The 25018-nt window shown below is 59.1% G+C and overlaps 2 protein-coding genes across 4 annotated transcripts in view; one reads left to right on the plus strand and one right to left on the minus strand.

Annotated features, from left to right (window-relative positions):
- BICDL1 (BICD family like cargo adaptor 1) overlaps positions 1-5337 on the plus strand; it is an 83561-nt gene extending 78224 nt beyond the window's left edge. For both annotated transcript variants that reach the window (XM_068990070.1, XM_068990071.1), the window contains 2 exons: positions 1349-1469; positions 4150-5337. In XM_068990070.1, the coding sequence (XP_068846171.1) occupies positions 1349-1469; positions 4150-4311 (283 nt within the window). In that variant the 3' untranslated portion in view covers positions 4312-5337. The remainder of the gene's footprint in view (positions 1-1348; positions 1470-4149) is intronic.
- An 894-nt stretch (positions 5338-6231) lies between these two features.
- RAB35 (RAB35, member RAS oncogene family) lies at positions 6232-23390 on the minus strand. Of its 2 annotated transcripts, XM_068989803.1 has the most exons (6): positions 23328-23390; positions 18042-18092; positions 14635-14758; positions 9515-9639; positions 9306-9430; positions 6232-8228 (listed from the first exon to the last, which is right to left on the minus strand). In XM_068989803.1, exons 1-6 carry the CDS (start codon positions 23377-23379, stop codon positions 8100-8102), a joined length of 606 nt encoding a protein of 201 aa, XP_068845904.1. In that variant the 5' UTR covers positions 23380-23390; the 3' UTR covers positions 6232-8099. The 2 variants fall into 2 exon arrangements, with proteins under 2 accessions (XP_068845904.1, XP_068845905.1); XM_068989804.1 differs by lacking the exon at positions 9306-9430.
- Between the last annotated feature and the right edge of the window lie 1628 nt (positions 23391-25018).

The following is a 25018-nucleotide window of genomic DNA, read 5'->3' on the forward strand; positions in this document are numbered from 1 at the left end:
AGCCAATGGCAGCGGCCGTCATGGGAGCAGCTTGCGGCACTTGAGACCCCGGCGCTCATTGGCCAGGCTCGGCTCCTGTCCAGGCAGCCGCAGTGCGGGTGGGTGGACCCGCTGTGAGCGGACCCGCTCTAAGCGGCCTGGAGAGTCCGGGATGGGTGGGCGGGGCTCCGACCTGGAGCCCCAGGGTGTCGAGGGAGGTAACCAGCTGCTCGGTGGACTTGAGGCCACAGAGGAAGTGCTGGTCGCGGGGTAGCCCGAACGGTTCACCCCTACTGCCTTCTGGTCGAGCTTGGCTTTGACGGGGGCTGGGCAGCCTCTGAGGGTGGGTCTTCACAAGGCCATGCACATTGCTCTGTGGCCCTGGGTGATGAGAGCCGTCTTAGTTTTGCCCTTTTAATGTGAAAGGTATCAGTCCCTGAAGGACTAAATACTCATTTGGCAGCTGGACAGCCACTGCCACCTTATAGAAGGTGCCCAGCTAAGGCTCTGCCACTTTATTCCCGTTACCTGGCATCCCTGCAGAGTTACCTTTTGCACTGAACCACCATGGTTTAGGAATGCTGGGGAAAGTGAACAAAGTATGTAAAACACATCAAAATGTGCAAATACAAAATGCAGAAGTGTGGGAGCAATTACTCATCAATGGTCATCATCCCAAGAGAACCAAGTAGACATTTTTGAGTGTGACCTTCAAATATACACCGGCAGGTTTTCTTGTACAAAGCTAGTATCATACGTGACCTTGTCTCTTGGTTCTTTTTTACACTCAGCATAAATCACGAGTGTTTCCCCACTGTCAGTAAATATTCAACATTGTGGTGGTCACTGGGAGGTGACTGTATTCCATCATATAATTTGTCACGGGTCCCCTAATTGTTGGCTACAGTGATTAGCTGAGCTGTGCAGCACTGTGTGGCTGCCAGTGCACACACCCTCAAAAGAGGGGGTTGCTAGTGGAAAGGAGGCACCAATGGGTTAAGTCCAACTTCCATGGGGACTGGTCTTTTGGGGGAAAGATGAAGGCAGCAGCCCCTTAATGCTGTAAGAGGTCTTTGATCTCTGGGTTCCAGTCCTGATTTAAGTATCCTTCTCTCTTAATCACTTTAAGATAGCGGTCAGATAATCCTTTCACCTACAGCTTGTTTATGAAAGTTGAGAAAATGTGTATGAAAGCATGTTACACAATTTTCCAGGCCTGTAGAAGTAACACTGTAGTTACAGTTACTGTTTGTTGTGAGTCTGGGGTCAGAGACTGTTTCCTTATCCCATGGACGCCGGGTGCTCCAGGCAGAGGACCTGATGCTCTGGCACAGGGTGTTGGCGCTCACCCCAGCTTGTGTGTTTCCAGGAAGAACGCTGTGGAGCTGGAACTCGCCAAGTGCAAGATGGACATGATGTCTCTCAACAGCCAGCTGCTGGATGCCATTCAGCAAAAACTGAACCTCTCGCAGCAGCTTGAGGCTTGGCAGGTAAAGGAGTCTGTGAACCCAGGCTGAGTGTAAGGATGGGTTTGTTACTGGAGGGTCCCGTGTGTGCAGGTGAGCAGTGATCCGTCTTCACTGGGTGAGAGTCGGGGTTCCAGGCCCCAGGCCCTGAGTGCCTGGAGGAAGCTGCTCTCAAGAGCGAGGATCCCGGCTGTGCCGACCTCCAGGCTTGAACAGGGGCCTCCTTCAACCGCTTGCCTTGGCTTTGTTGAAATTAGCTCTAAAGAAACTTCTGTCAACACTGAGGGCCCAGGAAGCCCTGTATGACTGACTGGAAATTCATTACTGAATGCATGTCGTTCAGGCACCCTTGGGTTGTTAGCGGCCGCTGCTCTTCCCTTTCTCAGGCCAGCTTCCTTCTTCCACACAGCACCATCCTGGTGCAGGTCTGGGGAAAGTGAGTCAGCGTGTCCGTCTCTAGCACCACGGGTGTCAGGGTCCAGTCAGCCTGCCCTGTCCCAGGCCCCGATGCGCTCCCCACTGGGCCAGGGCCACAACTTGCTTTTTGTTAATGAGATTACGGAAGTACAATTTCAGGATATGGGTGTAACCATTCATGTTTCTCCCCAAGAAATCCCAACTGGACAGATGAAAAGGCCCCTGCAGCTTTCCCAGGCAGGGCCCTGCCCAGCTGGCTGCAGGCGCGCCGGGGTCCCCCCACCCCAAGAGCTGCTCCCCGCCTCCCAGCGCACCGTGTCCTGGCTCACTGCGTCTGTTCTTCTCTTTTCTCTTGGCTACAGTTTGCTTCCTCAGGGCTTTTTACTATCTGGCTCCTTTGGTTTCTGATCTAGTGGCCTTTCTCAGTTCCCGTATCAACAGCTTTAGTTGTACACCCCTCCTGCCTTTGAGGTGAGCTCAAGCCCTCATCCCCTCCCCTCTCCTCTCCCGCCATCACGGTCCCGCCCCGCCGCCTCCCTTGTGGTCACCATGTCATGTCGGTGCCAGCGTCATCTCGTCCAGTGTGCCATGCCATCGCGCCCTGGCCTCCCCCTCCCTCCACCGGCACGTCCGTGAGCGCGAGCGCAGCAGCACGTGGCCCGGGCCTGACAGGCTGACCCGGCTGACGCTGGTTTCTTGGTTCCACCTCCTCACAAGTGGGCTGTTTTATAGACGTGACCTAGCATGGAGTTACTAGCATCTTGTGTGTGTATCAAGTTTTGACGTGATAGATTTCATGGAATTCCTTTGCTGAATCTTACAGTCTAAAAAAATGCAGTTTGCAGTGTACCAGAAAAAACACTGGCAGCTTTGAAAGGGTTTATCTCTGAAGGACCCTGTTACGTTCCTAAAGTTGCATTTAATGTAGATCTTATGGCAGCGTCCCAAGAACAGAGCACTGGGCCGAGGATTTGACACTGGGACCTTCAAAGTGAGGACCGTGGCGCTTGACGAGGAGTGAGTGGGTGTAGGAGGGAAGTTGTATGTGAAGAAAGAAGGGGCGGGGAGGAAGGCAGGAGAGCGGGCCGTGAGCGAGGGGTCTGCCCGCCGCCACCTGGTGACACGCTCAGGAAACTTGCAGAGACGTCTGAGTGACCGCGAGCTTGGGTGAGTGTGTGGGAGGTGATGGACAAGCTGGTCAGCCAGCGGCCCCGCCAGCCCACTTCCTGTGCTCACCAAGGGACCGGCTGCTCCGGCCTCAGGAACAACCGCCCCGCGCGGCCTCCGCGTGTGTGCCCGCAGATGCGGCAGCTGACTCGCTCCAGCGTTCAGCCCGCGGCTTGGTCTTTTCACTAGGACATCCCAGAGCCCACCCCCCGGCTTTAGGGTAAAGCAGCCGGGCAGATGCTTGTGTTTCTGGCTGATGTTACTAGACTGGGCTGCTTGTTTCTAAACCAGGACTTTTCATGGTCTGTTAGCGGCTCTGTCCTGCACAGACTCATTCCAGCGAGGAGAGCAGAGCTGCTCTGTCCAGCAGCTGCCGTGGGGTAAGAGCTGGTTCTGTGAGGCGAAGTCTGGGTGGAGGGAACATCTCCTCTGTAGTTAGCTCGCCGTAGGGAGAGGTGCGGTGGCCTCACTGAGGAAGCGCTGAGGCTGGAGCACGACAAGCCTTGAACGTGGCGACGCCCCAGCCTCCACCAAACAGGGGCCCATCCGTGGGGGCTGAGCGTGGATGGTGGTCGGCAAGGACACACCAGGGAGCCTCAATCTTGCACGCGGGCCTGCCAGGGGCGCATGGGCACCGGCAGCTCGGGCTGGCAGGAGTCTGAAGGGGGCAGAGGGGCAAGAAAAGCCCCAAGGCCAGGCTGTGAGGCTGGAGGGCTGGTGGTGGCCGAGGCCACCCTGGGGCTGCTGGAGGGGGACCAGGTGAGAGAGGAGCACTTGGCCCCGAGACACACAGGAAGCAGGGTCGAGGGGGCTGCCCGCAGGCTGAGCAGGGCTGGGGGCGACGGCCAGACACCAGCGGCGGCTGCTCCCGGGGCCACAGGGACACAGCTGGTCCCGGGTCGGCCCTGGAGTGACACCGCGCAGCCAGCCAGGCCCTGGGAGGCTGGGAGGGCGGGCTGCGCAGCCGCACGGTGCTTCTTGGGCTCGAGTCAGGGCAGCCGTGGCTGCAGCCGCTCGCTCACGTCCCCGCCATCCTCTCCTCTCGTGCTGCTCCGCTCCCCCGCCTCCCCAGCCTGTCCCGCGCCAGGTCAGCATCCTCACCCCACCCGTCTGCCCGCAGGATGACATGCACAGGGTCATTGACCGGCAGCTGATGGACACGCACCTGAAGGAACACAGCCGGCCTCCCGCCACCCTCTCCCGGGCCCCAGGCCTGGGGCGTGGGGACGAGCCCAGCACCACCGAAGGCAAACGGCTCTTCTCGTTCTTCAGGAAGATTTAAACTGGGAGGAGTCAGGCCAGCGAGGACGGGCACACTGACACCGACTCAAATGGGGGCGTGGGCCAGGGCCCAGGGCAGCACATGTGCCCGCCGCGCTGGGCCAGGCTCAGTGGCCGCACTGCCCACTCGCCCGGGGGCCGCGTCCTCAAGAGGCCCCGCCGCCTCTGAAGGCGGCTCTCACCGGTGCGGCCCGAGCCATGTCCCCACTGCCGGGCCCGTCCTGGGGTCCACTGCCGCAGGGCGGGGCTCAGGCTTTCAGAGCGGCTGCCGTGCCCGGCTCCAGGCACCGCTGCCCTTCTGCTCTGGATCGGGGAGAGAAGCGGAGGCCCACTCTGCGTGCCCCTGAGGCCCCGGCTGCCCACCACGGGGGCCTCGTCCTGCTGGGCACCAGGCCCGGGCCTGGACCCCTCTTCCCACAGCCCCGGCCCAGGAGGCAGCCCCTCACCCGCGTGCATGCACCCCCGGGCCCGGAGCCCTGGCCTGTGGGCCTGACAGCTGGCTCTTCTGGCCATAGCGGGCCCAGCCACGGCTGAGGCCGTCCCCAGCCTCAGAGGAAGCGAGGCCTGCCTCCCCGCGCGTTGCTGCAGGCCTTCCTCGGCAGGGCCCTCTGCGGGCTGAGCCCTCTCCCCTTCCCGGTGCCAGGCAGAAGGTGGAGCTCCAGCCCCCGGCCCCCCGCATACCTAAGTTCTTGGCTCCGCCACAGGCCACAGGACGGCTCCAAAGGGGTCTGCGCTCAGCCATGCCGCCAGGCAGCGTTGGCTCCACAAGGTGGACGCCTCTAGAAACTGCCCACCAGGCCCACGGAAGGTCACCCCAGCGACCTCCGACTCCTGCTAGTCCTCAGCAACCGCTTCACCTTCTCTGCTGAGGCCCCGACTCGGACTCAGAGGCACCGGGCTGAGGCCGCCCTCAAGCTGCTTTACAAGGATCATCTCCCTCCCTCACGGGGAAAGCACAGCAGGGATGAGTGGAAAGAATGTACCTACAGATCTGTACAGACACAGTGCTGTACAGATACAGTGCTGTAATTTTGTATGTAGCAACCATGTAAATACATGTATGGATTTTATAATATACATATTATATATGAATCTATAAAGGCATATTTTTAGAAAAACAGCACACCACTGCTTCTTTTGAAAATAGTCTAAGAATAAAATGAATTTCTACAGAGCTTCCTGCCTCAGTCACTGGGTACCTGGGGCAGTGTCTGGGCAGAAGGCAGAGTACAATTTCGATCCACTGGCTGGTTATGCAAAGGCAGAGTCCCCCACGCCCCTGGGAGGTCACCTCATACATTGGTACCAAGTCAGTGGATTCAGCCAGGAAGGGGCACACACACACACACACCCCCACCTGGAGGGTGAAGGCAGGCATCAGTGACAGCTATTTCGTGAGCTGTGACCCAAGGTGCCACATCCACCCTGGCCCTGGGCTCCCGGCCAGCGCTACAGCTCCCTGGCATCTTACCGTGTGTGGTGCAGTCAGAGCGGGGAGCTCAACCTGGCCCCACCTTTCACGTACAGAGCCACCCTGGCTTCTGAAAGTGTCCTTGGGCCTCGATGGACACCTGTGCAGGACTCAGACCAGAACAGACAAGGGCTGGACACAACGGGTGGGGAGCAGCCAGGCCCACCCGGGGCACAGCTGGAGGAGAGCAAACAGACCCTGCAAGAAAATTTGGCAGCTTGAACCTTTATTTTTAGTATTTTTTTTAAAAAGCATAATTAGAAACTTTCAATACAGAAATAATCCTAGCAAACCATTTAAAAGTGTTGTTGTTTGACAGGAAGTTCACATCAGGTCCACCAGAACGCCGGTCCAGCCCTGAGTCCCCCTCACCCCCACCCCCCATTCATGCGTGAGACACTCTGCAGACGGGCACGCTGCCATCACCGAATCTTCCCCCCACCTGGGTCTGGGTGTCCAGCAGCCGGAAGCCACGGAGGCTTCTTGCCTGCGCTGGAAACTTGCAGGACCCCCCCACCCGTTATTGCCTAAATCTGCGAGCTCTGCCACACCAGCGTCACCGGAACGCTCAGGGCTGAGCCCCGATTCTCCACACCCTCCAGGGACCCGGGGTGGCTGGGACAGTCCTGAAGACTGAGACCGCGCTATGGCCCCGAGCACCCAACCCGACGGCTGCCTACTGCCAGCCCCCAGCCCCACCTCCCCAGGGCCAGAGCACCCCCACCTCGTCCCGTGGCTCCAGAGTGAGGAAGGCCGGTCACCCAGAACCGCGGGCTTTCGGCAGTCTTGGGGGAAGTGGAGACAGGTCAGACGAAACCCCCAGTTTTTATTGATTAAAAACCCACGAACAGTGACATGGGAAATCTGCAGTGAATCTGTGATGTGATTGTCCAGTCAGGGCTTGACCTGGAAATCTCCTAGGAAACGAAATCTAATAGAACACATCATGGTGCTGAAATAAATTATTCCCAGGTTACATGATCTTTTAGGGGAAAGGTGAATGAAGTGTCTCGAAGGGGAGATAGGGTGACCATAATCAAGTGCAAAAGACCCTGGTTGTTCCTCCAAGGGCACCAGGGCGAGTCATGGCTGGCGCCCAGCCCAGGCGGCCATTCCCTACCACCTGCCAAGAAATTCTCATGCTGCCTTTGTACTGCCAACCCCCAGCCCCGCCTCCCCAGGCCCAGAGCACCCCAAGGCCACCTACATCCAGCTCAGAGGCACCATCCCCAGGACCCAGCGGCCCGACACCCGCTCCCCCACACTGAGGGGTGCCGGGTGCTCATTGGAGACCAGTGATTCCAAGGGAGGCCCCTCCTTTCCCACCAACAAATGGCCAGGAGCCCAGCTCCGTGGCAACAGGAAGCCATTTTTTCTAAAAACACTGGCCCCAGAGTGAGGCGGCTGCAACTTTTGCTGCTGTGCAACCAAGCCTCAGGAAGAGAGAAAAAAGTATGAGGAACTTAATTCATTTGATTTGGCTTCACTTTTATCTGTTAAAATGATGCTCCTTAGCAGACGCCCAATGGCAAGCCCATCTGTGCACAAACACACCCCTACCTTTCTGTTGGAACCCAAACAGGTTGGTATAAATAAGTCAGAAGCCATGGCTCCCCCGGGTTGTAGCTGAGGCGTCTGGAAGGCAGGACAAGAAATCTGTGGGCCAAAGGGCAGGAATGATCCCTCCTCTGGAAGCGAAGGGCCAGACCTCCAGGGGGATCCCGGGGCCCACCTCAAGGCGGGATCCCCCAGCTGCCGGAGCGGTGACGAAGCGGGATGGGGAGGGGTGGGGGCCAGCCCTCCAAGCGGAGGGGAGACGCTGATGCCGGTGAGAGAGAATGAGTCCCGTGGAGCCCACGGCACCACCCCAGGTTGGCAAAAGGTACTTGTTCTAGAACGTGATCCTGTCCTCTCCGGAAGCTGCTGGCGGTAAGTCGGGGTAGGGTGGGGAGGGGAGGGGGTGTCGCAGCAGGCTGGCACGAAGGAGGCAAAAGCCGGAGCGGGACGAGGGTGGCGCGCTGGTTAAAGCGATATACACTATGTACAGACTCCGGTTAATCAGTCCGCTTGGCTGGCAGCGTCCTCGCCAGCCCGGGCGCTCAGCCGGGGGACAGGGGCGCCGGAAGGGAAGAGCAGGCCGTCCCACACCTTCTTGGCACTCGGGGGGGAGGAAGTCCCGACGGCGCCTCCCAGTACAAAAACGTGGAGAGAATTCTTTAAATAACGGCACGGAACTGAGACTGTCCCCCAGGAGAGGAGCCCCCGGCCCGGGGCGGGGGGCACGGCAGCAGCGCAGTCTCTGCAATGGGCTGGGGGCATTAGCAGCAGCGTTTCTTCCGTTTACTGTTCTTCGTGAGCTTCACCACGTCGTTCTGTTGCTGCTGCTGCTGTTTTGCTAGGTTGTCCTTCTTTGCCCGGAGGACCAGCTCTGTGATGCAGTTGAACATCTATGAGGGTGAAGAAGGCAGGGCGGCCTCAGACTGGGGAGGAGGCCCTGTCACAGCTGCACCCCCCTCATGCTAGTCAACGCAGCCCCTCCCGCCTCCCCGGGCCCAGCCTTCCAGTCCACTGGGGCTGTTTCTGCACATCTGTCTTCAAGCCCCATCTAGAAGGCGGTGAACTACAGAGGTCAGAAAGGAAAAGCATCAAAGACCTCTGAGCTGTGTCTCGGGGAAGTCAGCCTCAGGGATTTTCCAGCCTTTCTGTGAAAGGACAGAGCTCCTTTCCTTCGGCTGACACCTCGGACAACACAGATAAAGGTGCCCCTGCACTGGTGACGAACCAGAGTCTGCCCACTCCACACCACCTCATTGCACATCCCCCTGAGAACCTTCCCCCCGCAGCTCCCTCCACTCCTGGGGAAGGAATCAAGTACAACCTAGGAGGCAGGCCTCACCCCACCCCAACCTACACGAGAACGGGGAGCCTGGAAAAGGCTCAGGGCCCCGCTGCAGGCCCCCGGGGGAAAAGCCCACAGTGTGACCCCAGCCGGACGCAGGGGCCCAGGGTCCCCACTGCTGGGCGGCTTGTGTCCCAGGACGCAGCGGGGATCAGCCCCCTGGACTCCAACCCCACAGGCAGGACCTTCCCAAACGCTCTCAAGCACTTCCAGCAGCCCCAGCATATGTGGCACTCAGCCTGCCTGGGGTGTACCCGGGGCCGGCCTGGACACTCACCAGCTCTGGAGCCCACAGCAAAGCAAGCTGCTCTGCAGGCCAAGGCCCAGGGAAAGAAAGCCAGAGAGTGGGGAGAGGGGACAGTGCGGGGCGGGAAGGACTGAGTGGACGTGCGCCCGGCTGTGGGGGCAGCCCCATATCTGAGGCAGCCTCTCCCTCAGGACTGCTAAGGTGCGAGGTGGCCCTGGCAGGGGGATGCCCGGGCGCGGAGCCTGGTGCACACAGAGGGCACTCGATCAGTGGCCGCTACGACGATGCTGTGGGCTACCCGCCCTGGCGGCCAAGGCAGAGTTGGGGTGGTGGGAGGGAGCGTGCCTGCGCTCCCAGCCCTTCCGGCGCGGGCCTCACCTCTTCCACGTTGACATTCTCCTTGGCGCTGGTCTCAAACAACTGGATCCCCATCTGCCCAGCGAACTTGTAGGCATCTTCCGTCTCCACCACCTTGCGCTCGGGGTCGTCGTTCTTATTCCCCACTGGAAGGCAAGGCAGAGTCAGCCCGCCCCCCGCCCCCGGGCCGCCCCGCCCCCGGGCCGCCCCGCCCCGCCCACTGGCCTCACCTAGGATCCGGCACACGTCATCACAGTTTTGGTTGATTTCATGAAGCCACCGCTTCACGTTGACGAAGGATTCAGCGCTGGTGACGTCGTAGACCACGATGACCCCGTGGGTCCCCCGATAATACCTGTGGGACCAGGGTCGGCGTCAGAGCTACGGCGTAAATAAGGGCAGCCCCTTGGCAGGACCCGCCGGCCTGCACCCGGACAGCGGGTGGGGAAGCTAAGGGCCCGTCACCCCAGGCCCAGAGGCCTCAAGCTGGACTTCGGGGCCTGGTCAGCACTGCCGCTCACCCTGCTCCCCAGGCGCAGTGCGTAAGGAGCGCCCCGCCCTGCGGGGTCAGCCAGATTGTTCAGAGGCAGCCGACGGCATGAAACTTAAGTTGTTTCCTTTTTCAAGTTCAGGCAGTGGGGCGTTCCCTGATGGTTCAGCGCCTGAGACTCGGAGCTCCCAGTGCAGCGGACCAGGGTTCGATCCCTGGTCAGGGAACTAGATCACACCAGCAGCAACTACGACCCGACTGCTACAACTAAAGGTCTCCTGCACCGCAACCAAGACCTGGCATAGCCAGGTAAATAAACACAAAAAGAGAATACTCAGGCAAGGTTTACATTCAACAGCATATTATCACTGTGCTCTTTGACATCCAAGAAAGTTTTTCTGTCCTCAAACCTGTCTTAGTAAAATGCTATTTCAAGGGCAGGTGCCACTTGTGAGGCCTGCCAAGGTCTGTTCACACCCCAGGGGATGGGCAGGCACCTGCCCTCCTGCCACTCCAGGCGTGTCCAGGCTGGGTCTGAGGTCAGCGGGAAGGGCTTCAGGCAGGAGGGGCTGCCTCAAAAGTTCAGGGGGACAGGAGGGGAGCACAGGCCTCATGGTCCTCCAGAGAGCCAGCTCCGACCCAGCGGCCAACACGTCACCTCACCCGGCACACGGAGACACTCACTCACAGGAGCCTCTGAGAGGGAGGGGAAGACCCCCTGCCCATAAGAGACGGGCTCACGGGTGGACAGTGGCCTCCCTGAGCCAGCCCCAAGCGCCTCCACCTCCTGGGCCCGCAGGACAGCAGGCCCTCCCCGGTGGCGGTCCTGAAGCAACACAGGCCCCGTGAAGACGGAGCCGGCCAGGCCGCACGTGCACTGCGTTTTCAGCCGCGCCTAGCAGCGCTCTGGCACACTCCTCACAGCCCCATCACACGACAAAGTCAACCGAGCTCCGCCTCTGGAAGGCGGTGTGGACCTGGGAAGGTTACTGCACACACCTCATGGCACCTTGGTTCCCTCAACTGTAAAATGGGGGTACCAGGAGGTAACTCTGGGGGTGGCTGTATGACTAAGGTGACAATACATGTTTTCACAAGGACCAGCTCTTTATCATCACCATTAACAGTCCTTCAGCGACACTCTGGGCCCCAGAAGCGGGCAGAAGAAAACCAAGAGCAGTGAGGGTGGCTCCCCCGGGCTGGCCACCAGGGCGGGAGAGCCACCCGCTCTCCACTCTGGGACCCCGGCTGACATCCGCTGGGGCTTCATCCGCCCACAGCTCTGCCTTCCTGGAGACAAAGCCCTGCCCTGGGCAGCCCGAACAATCAAGCCATCCACACCCTGCCCCCTTTCCTCCCAGATCATCACCTGGGTCCACCTGGGGGTCGCCCACCTGAGCAGGTGCAGGAGAGCAAGCCAGGAAACAGGGAGAGGAGGGTGACAACTGTCTCCTGCCAGCAACGGACATGGGAACAGTGGACCGTGCTTCCCAACCCTCCTCTGTTGAGACAACCCAGGATGCCAAGAAACGGCGGAGGGAGACCAGCCTGGGTCGTGGAGCTCAGGTGCCAGGCCGCTGGGCCTGTCACTCCCCCACCATCAGGCACCACGTCCACGTGCCACAGCTTGGCTCTGTGCCAACACGACCGCGATGCTCTCCGCTCACCTGCTACCACAGACAGGCAGCCACCACGTCCCCGCTAGGACAGGAGGCTTGGTGAAGGGGCTGCCGGCAGCCATGGCCCGGGCCGGGCCTTCCCTGCCTCGGCCTCTCCCACCACCACCCGACCCGCGCCCCCAGCCACACCGCTCAGGGTCAGCGAACCCCAGCCGCCACAGGCAAGAATCGGTGAGGGGACAACGGCGTTCATTCTCAGTGGGCGGACAGGATGCAGTTTTAGTTTCTCTTTTAGAGCCCTGAATCAGCAAGGGCCACGCTATTGCCCCCAGACTGCCCCACCCCTGACCTCTTCCCAGCTCCTTCCCTCAGCAACACCCCCCAGCCTCTCGAGTGCAGCGCACCCCTCCTCCAGCCTCCTGGGACAAACTCAGCTTGCCCTCAGGTGGCCGAGGAATTCCAGTCCCCCCAAAGGATGAAGGAGGCAGTTCAGCCCCTTCCTGCTGCCCTGGAGGGAGCTGACCCCAGCCCGCTGCCTGGCCTGGAGCATCTCTTGTGGCCACAGGCCCAGCGTTCTCGGCTGGTTTTAACCCATAGGAGCCACCATAGCATCTGCCGCTGGCTCAGCCCTGGTCCCTGGGGGTGGGGGGCCAGTAGAGGGCAGGGCCATGGATCCGTTAAAGCGCGGGTCCCCAACCTCTGGGTCACAGACCAGCACCTCTTGTCAGATCAGCGGTGGCATCAGATTAGAAATAAAGCACAGTGAATGTCACGTGCCGCACGTCCCTGCTGGTCCAGTGGCTGAGCCTGTGCTCCCAATGCAGGAGGCCCGGGTTCGATCCCTGGTCAGGGAACTAGATCTCACATGCCACAACTGAGAGTTCGAATGCCGCAGTGAAGACCTGACCCGGCCAAATAAATAAATAAACTTAAAAAACATACGTCACGTGCTCGAACCATCCCCAGGCCACCCCCCTACCCCCAGACCGAGGAAGAACCACCTTCCATGAAATTGGTTGCTGGTGCCAAAACGGCTGGGGGACAGCTGAGTTAAAGGCAAGAGACTTGGCATCGGGCAGACCTCAATTCAACTCCTGCCTAACTGACCAAGCCAGGTCCCTCCACCCTCTGCGGGACTCACTTTTCTTGTCCGTACATTGGAGAGAACCACAGGACTCTTTACTAGGATTAAACGAGATGAAGCAGCCACAGTCCTTGGCGACAGTCCCGGCCTAGAGGAGGACCCCTGGTCAGTGCCCATACCTCACGACACCGACAAGAGGTCCTGGTCTCATTCAGGCCTGGAAGCTCGGGCGGCCCAGGCGCACGGCGTCCAACTACCCCGGGAGCCTTGACTCCAGCTGCCCCTCAGCTCGGACCTTGCTAGCAGCCGCTGACACAAGGGGGCTCACGAGCTCATCAGGAGGAGGCTGCATAGACCTGCCCTGCGAAGCCCCCAGGACTGGGGACCCCCCAGGCTCTCAGGGAGGCATGGTCCATGGCGCGTGTGTTCATCTCAGGGCTGGCCCAGTGACCGGACCCCCTCCTGCTCCAGGGCGGCTCAGGCTCCAGCCCCCAAGCCCCCAGGGTCACCCACCCACCGGTCTGTCACCCCCACACCCCCAGCTGGCACCCCCGGGTTCCCCCGTACTCCCAGCCACCACCCTGGGGGCTCTTCACCCCCACACTTAGCACCCCTGGGATGCTCAGCAGCCCCGATGGGCGGCCAGCCTGGGGGCCGCCCACCTCCACCTCGCAGGGAGGAGAGGAAACTTGGTGGTGCCTCCCCGAGAGCCCCCCACCACGGGACCCGCTGGGGGAGGCAGAGGAGAGGCCAAGCGGAGCAGCAGCCACTCCGGGCTGGGCCCGGCTCCTACTCTGCACACACCCCTCAGAAGCTCCCCCATCCATATAACTGGGGTGATGAGAACACCAACCACAGGGAGCTCCACAGAATCTGCTACGTGAAGCCCAAGCACATGGGACCTCGCATTAATGCAAACCCCAAAGACAAGCCCCCCAGGAAACTAAACAACGGAGACTTTAGGCAACTTGCCCACGGTCACACAGGGGGCAAAAATGTAAATTCCGAATCGCCTGCCTTCAAAGTCCTGTTCTTTCCCAGAACCTGTTCCAGTAACAGCCTAAGAACCGAGAGCCACTCCGCAGCACCCAGTACACAGTCAGGGGCTCCAGCCAGCTTTCCGCCCGTTTACAGCGGAGACACAAAGGTCCTGCGGCAACAAAGGAGGGCGACCCTCAGGGCGAGCTGGGTCTGTTTGTCGCTCAGTCATGTCCGGCTCTTGCAACCCCATGGACTGTAACCCACCAGGCTCCTCTGTGCCTGGCATTTCCCAGGCAAGAATACAGGAGTGGGTTGCCATTTCCTCCTCCAGGGCATCTTCCTGTCCAGGGACTGCATGAACCCAGGTCTCCTTCACTGCAGGCAGATTCTTTACCATCTGAGCCAGCAGGGAAGACTCCAGGGTGTGCCGGGTCCCCAGTCAACAGCTTTGGGAGGCAGAGGAGAGGGCCGCCCAACAGCCTCCCACCTACCAGTGCTCCTTCCAGACCCCCAACAGAGAGACGCCCCCTCCACGTCAGGGTGATGACAGAGCTGGCCCCTCCAGCAGGCGAGCTGACGCTGAACAAGAGTACCCTCTCTGCCTGAGTGTCTGAGCGCCTGGCGAGGCCAGCACCAGCTCTGCGACCCCATTTTAAAGACAAAGGAGGGACTTCCCTGGTGGTCCACTGGTTAAGGCTCTGCCTTCCAATCTCAGGGACACGGGTTCGATCCCATGGTCCACGAAGCCCCAAGCACTGAGCCCGTGCTCCACAGAAGGCGAAGCCCACATACCGCAACCAAGACCCAGCGCAGGCAAAATAAATAAATAAATACATAAATCTTTAAAAAATAAAAATAAAGACAAAGGAACCAGAGGCTCCACTGACTGACGCACGCGGCCCTGCCAGCCCCAGAGGGAGGTGTGAGGCTACTGCCCACCACGGGCGGGACTGCACGCGCCCCGTCCGCTTCTCGGGTCTTCAAGGGGAAGAGCCACACTCGGCCAGGAGCGCACCTCCCCACAGCCTTGGGGGCGCTCAGAGCCATTTCCCAATGTCGGGGGCCAGGGGTCTGAGTGGGGACCGGGGATCTATGTGGAGGCGGGGGGCCTGCCGGGGGGGGGTGTGGTCTAAGAGGGGCCAGGGGGTCAGAGCGGGCTGGGCCAGCCTGACTCACGTGGAGGTGATGGTGCGGAAGCGCTCCTGCCCAGCCGTGTCCCAGATCTGCAGCTTCACTTTCTCCCCATTGATCTCCACAGTGCGAATCTTGAAATCCACTCCGATCGTGGTGATGTAACTACCTGCACACACAGGGACGTTAGCACGACCCAGGGCCACCCCGGTCAGACTGCATCCTCAACAGCCCAGGTGACCCTGGGCTCCACCCCACCCAGCTCACTCCAAGTGCCTGGAGGACACAGCCCTGGACAAAACAGTCTGAGCCCCAAGGTGAGGGCAGGAGACAGGCTACAATGAAACAAAGTGATACAGAAGACAGTTTCAACAGCAATGAACCCACCATTTCCTCCAAGAGGAAATGAGAGAGGGGCCATGACCGTGGCGGGAAACGCTCCACCAGAGTTGCCCGGGGACCGTGGGGGACCACGACACACTCTGGGTTTCTCTTTCCTACTCCATTCCAAACATTTTAAACAACCCACAAAATTAACTTTCTAAAACATAAACAAGTCATACACTCCCTGTTATATACAAAACAGATGACTAACAAGAGCCTACTGTATAGCACAGGGAATTCCACTCAGTACTCGGCAACAGCCTGGAAAGGACCCTAAAGAGTGGATCTATGCGCATGAGTGGCTGATTCACGCTGCTGGACACCTGCAACACAGCAACGGCAATCAACTATACCCCGATTTAAAAAACACACACAGACAAGTCATGACCTGCAATTTGAAAAACTGCTCCAGGCAGAAGAGACAGCAGCAGAAATAGCAATGGTGCGTGTGTGTGTGTGTGTGTGTGTGTGTGTGTGTGTGCGTGTGTGCGTGCGTGCGTGTGCGGTGTGTGTGCGTGTGTGGGGGTGGGGGTGATGTGAGGTTGAGCACACGTCAGGAGGCGGGGGCCGGGGGGGGGGGTGTTCCAGGTCAGCTCTCAGCTTTTGCAATGGGTGTGGGGGCGGGGGGATGATGTGAGGTTGAGCACACATCGGGAGGCAGGTTGGGGTGGGGGTTCCAGGCCAGCTCTCGGCTTTTGCGCCGTTTTCAAGAGCTTGGACTTACTCTTGTGTGTGACAGGGAAGCATTGAAGGGTTTAACCCAAGCATGAGCGGCATTGTAAATAGCTCTCCAGGGGCATCTGTGTGAAAGATAGTGCTGGAGAGAATTTCTGGCAACAGAACAGTCTCATCCAGGCTTTCAAAGGCCCGAATGCTAGGAAGCAGGTGTCCCCAGCCTCCAAGATCTAATGCCCGATGATCTGAGGTGGAGTTGATGTCATAATAATAGAATGAAAGTGCACAATATAGGTAATGCGCTTGAATCATCCTGAAACCCTAAGCCCCACCCCGCCCAGCCTGTGGGAAAACCATCTTCCATAAGACTGGTCCCTGGTGCCCAAAACACTGAGGACCGCTGCTAGGAGGAGCCCACATGCTCACCCGGGGCCGCAGACAAGACACACACACAGACTGCATCAAGAGTGGACAGTGGCCAGGAAAGGCCAAAGCTCAGAGTCGGGCGGAGCTCAAGGAAGGCTCTGGGGCAGAAGTCACATTTGGGCCTGGCCTGAAAGAACAGGTACAATTTCCAAGGCTGCGACCAGGCCGGGGAAGGACATCCTCACAGAGGAAAGGGTGGAGGCAGAAGCACAGAGACCAAGGTGGCCTCTGGTTCTGCGGGGACCGGGCTCTGCCGAGGAGAGCGGCCCAGTACCCAGCGCCGTGGGCCTGTGAAACACGGCTGACCGCTGAGCAAGTGAGCGAGCTGGCGAAGACACAGAGGAGGACGAGACAGCAGGAGGAAGGAAGCTGGAGAGGGGGCTGAGGACAGTGTGAAGGCCAGCGGTTTTCAGCAGGCGGTGGTTCAGGCCTCCCCTCCCCGCCCCCCGGGATGCCTGGTGATGCCTGGAAACATCACATGTCACAGCTGGGCCTGGGGTGGAGGACGGGGGCACAGAACAGCCTCCCCAACAAAGAACTGCAGGACCCAGAGTGTCCGTGGTCCTAAAGCAGAGAGACCTTGCTATGAGCTCGGCTCGCTTAAGAGAGGTCCACTGAGGTTTTTAAACAGAAGAGACCCTGCTAGAGATGAGAGGAGTTCAGCAGCCTGGCATGGGTGGGCAGGAGCTGCTGGGATACCTCAGGTGAGAACCAACCATGGTCTGAGCTGGTAGTAAGAGTGGAGAGGAGGAGACAGGCTGCAGCAGAGAGCCCTTTGAAAGCGCCGAGCTGACAGGGCAGAGGGGAGGTTTCCTAGCACAATGGCAAGTGCCCAGTGGCTGCCGTTCCTGAACAGCAAGCACAAACCAGCGATGTCTCCTGAGAGGCCACTTAGTCCCGGGCCCTCTTTGCAATAACTCTGCGTGGCAGGGATGGTCGTCAGCTCCTCCTTTAAAGAGGAGGAGCATCACGCTCACAGTGATGCAAAGAAGCCAACTCTTTCCAATGTCACACCACCACTGTCAGGAGAAACCCACCTCTCCCCCGAGAGAGAGGTGCCTGCCAGGTAACCACTTCCCTCCACGGCATCGCAGGGCATTCCTTCAGTCCGCGGTCAGAGAGGCCAGGCCAACCCGAAGCCTCTGCACCGAACCGATGAGCTCCAGCAAAGAAAACGCGGCCCACTGGGATCAGGGAAGCAAGATCAAGCGGGCAGCACTTTCCGCCCATCAGCTGAGCAAACATGAAGACCACTGAGACCCAGCGGCGATCTGCACTGACAAGGGGCTCTTCTGAGCCCTTCAGCTTCGCGCAGGTGTGAAAGGCCAACTGGCAAGACCTGTGAAAACCTGAAAAGCACGTATCCCCTGACCTTGTAACTCCACTTCTACACAGGAATAAACACAGTGTCCCGAGAAACACAGCACCATTTGAGAGAGGCTACCAGAAAGCAAGCAAGCGCGCGTCAAGAAGTGTTGATCAAGCACGTGCACTCCTGCACAGCCCAGGAAGCTGCACAGCCACTCGAAAGAACCACAGGCTGCGAGTCGACGCGCAAGGACGATCCCCAACGTGCTGGGAGGAGGCCAGCGGCCGCCCACCGCAGGTGGGGTGAGGGGAGACCCCGAGCGTCAGTGCGGGGCAGGCCGGGAGCAGCTTTCTCTCTTCTTGCCATTCAGTCTTGCTGTTCGACTCTTTATATGGGCATGTGCTAAGCGTCAGGTTTTTTTTTTCTTTCTTTTTTCAATGTTGGGGCACAAAAAAAGACCCTGAGTAGAAAAATGATGCGTCTGCAACTGCTTTTTTTGTTTTTCAAGAAGATAGCTGGAGACAGACTGACTAGAGAGATTTCTAAGCTACTCACCACTCCCCACTTAAATCTGCTGAGGCAGAGACCAGGGTGTACCGGCACCAGGGGAAAGGATTTAAAACCAAAACACCCAGCAGCACCCCAGGGGCACACTCACCTGAGAAAGTGTTGTCTGCGAAACGTAACAGTAAGCTGCTCTTGCCGACACCTGCAGGGGAGAGGGCAGGGGGTGAGAGGCGGCCTGGGTCCCCGATTCAGGGAGACAGCCCGGGGCCCGGCTCTCCAGACGCGTGACAGCGCCCACCTCCCTCCCCAGCCAGCCAGCCTCCCAACGGAACACCCCTCCCTCTCCACCTCTGACCTTGCCCTCCAACTCAGGGTGAGCCCCAAGCTGCCCCCAAGCCAGAGACGAGGAAGGGGTCCACGCCCGGCTCCAGCAACCCCTCAAGGAGACCCAACAACAGGAATGAGGCTGAGGAAGGCCGACCCAGTGCTCCTGGCCCCAAGGTGTGTCCAGAACACGGGGGCTGCACGGCTGCAAAGCACCCTGGAGACCATCAGGGCTTGCAGGCGAGGAAAGGGAGGCCCAGACAACTCAAAGCCACTACTGGCCACTCTCCCGCTGGCCGATGCCACTGGTGGGGAGGGAGCATCCGCCTGACACTCCTCAGACTGGCAGCTCACAGTACTCACACCGTTTCACTTACCACAGCCTCTCCTATTCCAAGGATGGGCAGGATTGTTGAAATCTCATCAACACCCACACCCGGCAGCATGAGCCCCCAGGTACACCTGCCCCGCCCTCGAGGCCCGCGGGGTCAGCCAAGCACAAAAGGAAGCCGGCGCACACATGCCCGCGAGCCCGGCTGCATCTCTGAAGACGAGGCACCCGAGGCTCCGAGACCTACACACGGGTCTCAGTGCCTTGCCAGGGCTGGGGGGCAGTGCTGGATCTGAGTCCTGCAGATACATGCTGCTCTGGGAGTCTTCCTGCGTCTGCTTCAGGAAGTGGAATAATAAAAAGACCTGGGATTTCCCTGGTGGCCCAGGGGCTAAGACTCCGCAATCCCAATACAGGGGCCACAGGTTCGATCCCTAGTAGGGGATCCCACATGCCCCAACTAAGATCCGGCGCAGCCAAGTAAATAATATTTTAAATAAATAAAGAGACCCAAAGTGGCTCCTCTGTCTCACTCCTGTTAAGGAGTTTTAGCAGCACTGCTGAAAGCTAGACGTGAAAAGCTCCTCACCCGGAGTCTCAGACAGTGCCCCTGCACGTCCAGTTCAGAGCTAACTGTGCGTATGTGTGTGTGTGTGTGCTCCCCAAACCCGCAGAAGGCGCGGCCTCTGCCCCTTCCCCAGCTGACCTAGGCATCCTCTCTGACCATCTCCTCTGGGGACCTCTCCCAGTGGGTGAGTCGCCCAGGGATGCCCAGAAGAACCGGTCGGCCTCACGGAGCGAACCAGGCTTGGACTGTCCAGGAGGCAGGCCGGCGCTGCTCTGAGCAGACAGGTGCTTCAGCCCCAGGCCCACCACTCAGCGCCTGTGCGCTCTGGGCCCACTTCCTCATCGCTGCCCCCGCGAGGCTTCCTGTCGGCTGGGCCGGGGCGGGGGGAGGAGGGGGGGAGCAGATCCCGGGCCGGCCCCTCGCGGCAGCGCTCTGCCCCCAGCCACCACCCTACGGGCTCCCTGCTTCCTCCCGGAGCCTCCTGGTCCGCTTACTCAGCGAAAACCTTGTGTCTAGGCCACGAGTTCCTCCAGGAAGGGGATCCCACCTCATTCGCCCTGCATGGCTCTGGGGCTGGAAGCCGGGCCCAGCATTTAGTAGGCACCAACAGAACACTGTTCAGTGAACTTGTGACTAAACCAGGGCCGATCACAGACAGCCATGCCACCTGACGCTACGGCTGCAGCAGGAAGAGGAGCCCAGGCGCGGGTGTTCAAACTCTGGGGGGGGAAGAGGGAGCAAAGGCCTAAGGGATCGGGGTACACCCTCTGCACGAAGCAAGAAAGCAGCAGCGTCCCCCCCAGCCTGGCCTTGGGGGGTGGGGGAGGGGGAAGGGTGGGGCTTCATTCACCCCAAGCTCATCTGCAGAGCTGCTCAAAACCACTACAGTCACCCTGTCAACTGCTGCTTCAGGCCAACACCCACCTCTGGCCTGGCTGGTCCCTCTGGAAGGAAGGGAAACCCACCCTGAGAAACGCGTTTCCTAAATGTCCCTGAAGAGGCAGCCTTGGGAACACACGCAGCATCCACAGAAGCAGGAAAGTGCAGGGTGCCTATTGGCCTTCACCTCAGCCAAAGTCAACAACCTCCACAGCCACCCCAGCCCATCACCCTCGACCCCACAGGGAGTATAAGCCCGGCCCTTGATGCCTTCTGGAAGCGGGGAGACACAGACTCATTCTGTAAAAAACGGACCCACCACTCTCCGTCTCCACCAAACCCCAGCCCTCCCCACTTCTGCCCCTCGCCCTGCACAGATGCTCTGTCCTCAAAGCCTCCACCACAGGCCCCAGCTTGGCCGTGCTCCTCCCGTGTGCTCCAGCTCCTTCACTCCTCCTCGCTCCAGTTCTCTACTGTTGAAGACCCCAAGATCTTTGAGTAAAGCGTGCTCAGCTTGAATCCTGGCTCAGTGGCTAACTCACTGTACAACCTCAGACAAATCACTTCCCTCTCTGAGCCATAGGTCACTCAGCTGTGGAATCAGAGGCTTTAACTTGATCTTCAACACAGCCTGCAGGTTCTAAGAATGAGTTTGGTCGGCCCCCTGGACCAGACGAAATGCTGTTATAGAGCCAATGTCAGAAGCCCCTGAGAGGCCGTGTACAACCTTAGGCACAGAAGAGATGCAAAAGCTGAGGGGCTGTATTCCAGAAGCAAGTACAATGTGGCAGAGTGGGAAGAAGAGCTCTGGATTTCTACAGAAAGGGACTAGCATTCATCGAGGGCCTACTGTCTGCCAGGCCTGACACCAGCTGCTTATAACGCACCATGTGCATTACCTCCTGGCTTTGCCCTGGAGGAGGGCATGGCAGCCCACTCCAGTGTTCTTGCCTGGAGAATCCCATGGACAGAGAAGCCTGGTGGGCTACAGTCCATGGGGTAGCAGAGTCGGACACTTAGCAACTAAACAACAACAAGTTTATTATTAAACTATTTTGCTCTCTGTTGACAAAAAACAAAAAAACCTCCTGGCTTTACCTCTGAGGAGCTGTGCAACTTGGGGCAAGTCGACTAGTCAGCTACTCTTGAGCCTCAGTTTCCTTATTTGACAAACCACACAAGCAATGGGTAAGAACCAAATGAGAGAGTGTCTATGAAATCGTTTGAAAACCCTTAAGGAAGCATCACGTAAGAAACCAGATTCAGGGGAGGGCGAGACGCCAGTCTACCTTGCTCAGCTGCCAGAGCTTAGCCTGAACTTCCAAGGCTACCAGCTCCCAGCCTCATAACCACTGGGCTTTGAGTGTCAGCCCACTGTCAGGGAATGTTAAACTGCAAAGCCTACATCTCCTCTAGTCAACACAGCCTACAGGCTCTGACTAACCAGGAAGCCAGATCCATAAATCTTGACCCAGGGAGTCTTCTCCCACAACTAACTTCAGAGTGAAAAATCAATACATCAGGAAGAATGTACGGTGAGAAAGAAGGCCCAAACCACGGCCTGGGTTTCACTGGGAGAAGGTGCATCTTCTGGCTAAGCTTATGCCTTCCATTTTTGTGGGGCTGCACACAGGCCCCAGGCCTCTTGCAAAGGGATAGGGACCTTGAGCGTGGTAAGCTGACCTTAACTCCAAAAGGACAGAAAATCACCCTGGTGCCAGCTCCTCCAGAACCGAGGTGAGGGCTGAGAACGAAGCTCGAAAGGCATAAGCGTGCCAGGACCCTGGGAAACGCCCAAGGCCGTGCTGGTCTCGAGGCTACACAGCTGGTCTGGGTTTCTCTCATTCACACCAGGATGAATCCATGCTCCCCTGGCCACAGCTACTCTTCATCTCCCTCATTAGCCCTTAAACTTTTTTCCCTCCCATGGGCAACCACAGAAACCTCAGCCATCCTTCACCTGATCCAAATCACCAGACACGTCGCAATCCATCTCCACTGTGAGACCACAACCCAGCCACTCGCCTGCTTCTGCCTGGCCTCTGACACAACGCTCCCACTTCAAGGCCTAACAACCCCTCCATTTGGTCCCCGCTTTCCCTAACAATCCATGGGCTCCACCACCAACCTGGCCTCTGCCTCCAGTCACATGATACCGTTGTCAGCACTCAACTCAGGTTTGGTCTGTAAATCTGGCACGTTCCCAAGCCTCCTTCCCCATCGTAAAACCCCAGCACCTCAGCTATGCTCCTATAAACCTCCCAGGGCCTGCCTCCCTGACCTCTTGGTCACCCCATAAACCTGCTTACTTGCCACACTCCAAACACCTCTACAACCCTCCACCCTTTCTCAGAAACAAGCCTATCTTTTCTGAAGATGTTGGATATCCATTCATTCAATACATACACATTAGGCACCGACAGGGTGCCAGGCACTGGAGAGGGACTTAGGAGCTTTAAAGGAGGGTCCACTCTTCTGTAATGTTGGCTGACCCACCTCCAGCTCTGTCCAGCAGTGTGCAACAGCAAACACACAGGGAGCGCCATGTGCCCGGTTCTGCACACTGCGCGTGTATTATCTTGAACAACACTCCATCAGCCCAGCGAGGCGGATCCCACTGCTGCTCCATTTTACAGATGAAGACAGGGAATCCCACAGACAGAATAATTCAGCAAGGATGTGCCAGACCCGGCGCGAAGTGCTTTACCTGTCTTACTTCATTTAAACTTCACAGGAATCCCATGAGGCAGGTTCTGAGATTAACCCCCCCAACCCCCGCCCGACTTTCCCCAGGAAGAAACCCAGGCTTACAAACACTACTGACAACCACACACCAGGAGCTCCCTTTCCGCCAGGTCCAGTGCGAAGCACTTTTCCAGCTTCATCTCACCCAAGACTCACGCACTACCCAGCGAGGCAAGTCCCCACCTCTCAGAAGAGAGAACCCAGGTTCGGAAAGGCGAAACAACTCGCCCAAGGTCAGGGTGAGGAAGCTGGTAGTCCCGAGACTCGAACCCGGCTCCTTCCAACTCCAGAGGATCGCGCGACTGGACCAAGGTCACACGTGGGGCAGAGGGGTCGGCGCGGCGAGCGGATCGGGAGCCCGGACCCGAGCCCCGCGCACCCGGCCCCTCCACACCGCGGCCCCGCGCCCCGGCCTCACCCCGGCGCGCCACGGAGCCCCTCCGCGCGTCCCTGGGGCCGCCCGGCCGCCCCGCCCGGCCGCCCGGCGCGGGCCGGCACCTCCCCGCCCGCCCAGCCGCCTGCCCTCCCCGAGGCCCCTGCGGGCCGCGCCCGGCAGGGCCCACGCCGCCTCCGGCCGCAGCGGCCCTCACCGCTGTCGCCGATGATGAGCAGCTTGAAGAGGTGGTCGTAGTCCCGGGCCATGGCGGCGGGGGAGGCGCGCGCGCGCGCGCGCGAGGGCGGGCGGGCGGGGTCGGTGCTGGCCTCGGGATCCGCGGCTCCCTCCGGGCTGCTCCGGCAGCGGCGGATCCACTTCCCGAACAAACAGCCGGAACTGACAGAAACACCTCCCTCCGCTCCCCCTCCTCCTCCTCCTCCTCCTCCTCGGCAGCGGCCGCCGCTGCCGCCGCCTCGCTCCTTCCCGCCCCGCCCCGCCACTGCGCAGGCGCAGCGCCTGGTCCCGCCTCCGCGCAGCCGCAGTGGCGGCCGGCCGCGCCCTCTCCGCGCTCGCGCACGGCGCCTGCGCCCTGTCGGGGTACCGCGGGCGCGGGCTCGTCCTGCCGGTGTCTCTTTAGCGACCGTCGCCGCCACCGCCGCCGCCCGCCCGCCGTCCGCGGCCTGCTGCGCTGGGGGCTCCGAGAGCGCAGCTGCGGCCAGGCCTTAGCTGCAAGAATCCCGGAGTGCCGGGCAAGACCGGCCGTGGCCCGGGGTGGACCTGCAGCTGCTGCTTCATCTTCAAGACCCGCAAGCGCTGCGGAGAGGGACCGACTGGCACGCAGTGACCGGGCGGGGCGGGGCTTACGCCAAGCTCCAGGCATCTCGGGACTGGGGACCCGGGACACTCCTCCCCCATCTGCCTGGACAACCTCCTACGAGGTGCTGGCTCCGGGCCCCCCACCGTGTCCCGGGGCCCGTGGACTGGACGCCCAGGGCGGCTGGAGGCTGTGGGAGTTTTACCGGACGTTTTAGCCGTGTAAGTTTACCGTGTGAGCAGTGTAGCCTTTGACGGCAGCGCTGGGGCAATCACAGCCGAGCCCCGCGACCTCTTGGGGCCTGAGATGCCCCGTTGGTAAAGCGGGCCGAGAGGTTCCAGATTCCAGGTCGCTTTCCAGCTTGACCCTGGCCTGCGAGATGAATGTCCCCGTGTGTGTAAGATGCACCCTTGAGATCGATAGCAGCAGCGCCTTCAGCTTCAGTTGCACTCCACCTACAGATAAAACTTCTGCAGATTGTGTGGTAGGAAGACCTGGGCCGCCGACGTTAAGCGGTATTCAGTTTATCATCAGCCCTAGGGTGGGTTGGTTTTTTTTTTTCCGGGTTTAGAGTAAATTCCTACCTGCACTAAAAATAGGTTGCACCTACTGCCATCCTCCTTTGTAGAACTGCAGGGGGGAAATGTAAGTTACTGGTGAGTTCTGTATAGCTCTGTCCCTTTCTAGTCAAGTACCTGCTAGATATTTCTTCTTGTTTTCCCAAACTTATTTTGACTTTATACAAAGTAATGCCTGTGGAGTTTTGTGGGGTTTTTTTTAATGCACAGAAGCTTACCAGAAAGTACAAGTTACCATTTTCCCCCTCAGACCCACCCCTTACAGGTTACTAAGTTTCTTGATACCTTAAAATGGTTAACAAATATTTGTTGAATGAATAAATGTCTTTCAGTGAATTGTCTTTGCCTGTGGAACACACATGTATGTAAATTGCTTCTTCTCTCTTAACAGCATACTTAGATCTTCTGTCATTTCACAACCACGGAGCACTCCATCACTGGCATACTATAATTTGACCACTCTGCTGTTGATAGGCATTCACGTTTACAATCTCTTATTATAAAGTGTTGCAG

Source organism: Capricornis sumatraensis, chromosome 17, assembly GCF_032405125.1.
Source record: "Capricornis sumatraensis isolate serow.1 chromosome 17, serow.2, whole genome shotgun sequence".
In the NCBI taxonomy this organism is placed as follows: domain Eukaryota; kingdom Metazoa; phylum Chordata; class Mammalia; order Artiodactyla; family Bovidae; genus Capricornis; species Capricornis sumatraensis.

What these genes read in the sequence shown, in the direction of transcription:
- RAB35 (XM_068989803.1), bottom strand. Translation starts at nt 23,379, where the DNA reads ATGGCCCGGGACTACGACCACCTCTTCAAGCTGCTCATCATCGGCGAC. An exon ending in CGCAGACAACACTTTCTCAG is followed by an intron (nt 14,759 to 18,041) that starts GTGAGTGTGCCC and finishes CTGTGTGTGCAG; the next exon opens with GTAGTTACATCACCACGATC. An exon ending in TGACGTGTGCCGGATCCTAG is followed by an intron (nt 9,431 to 9,514) that starts GTGAGGCCAGTG and finishes CTTGCCTTCCAG; the next exon opens with TGGGGAATAAGAACGACGAC.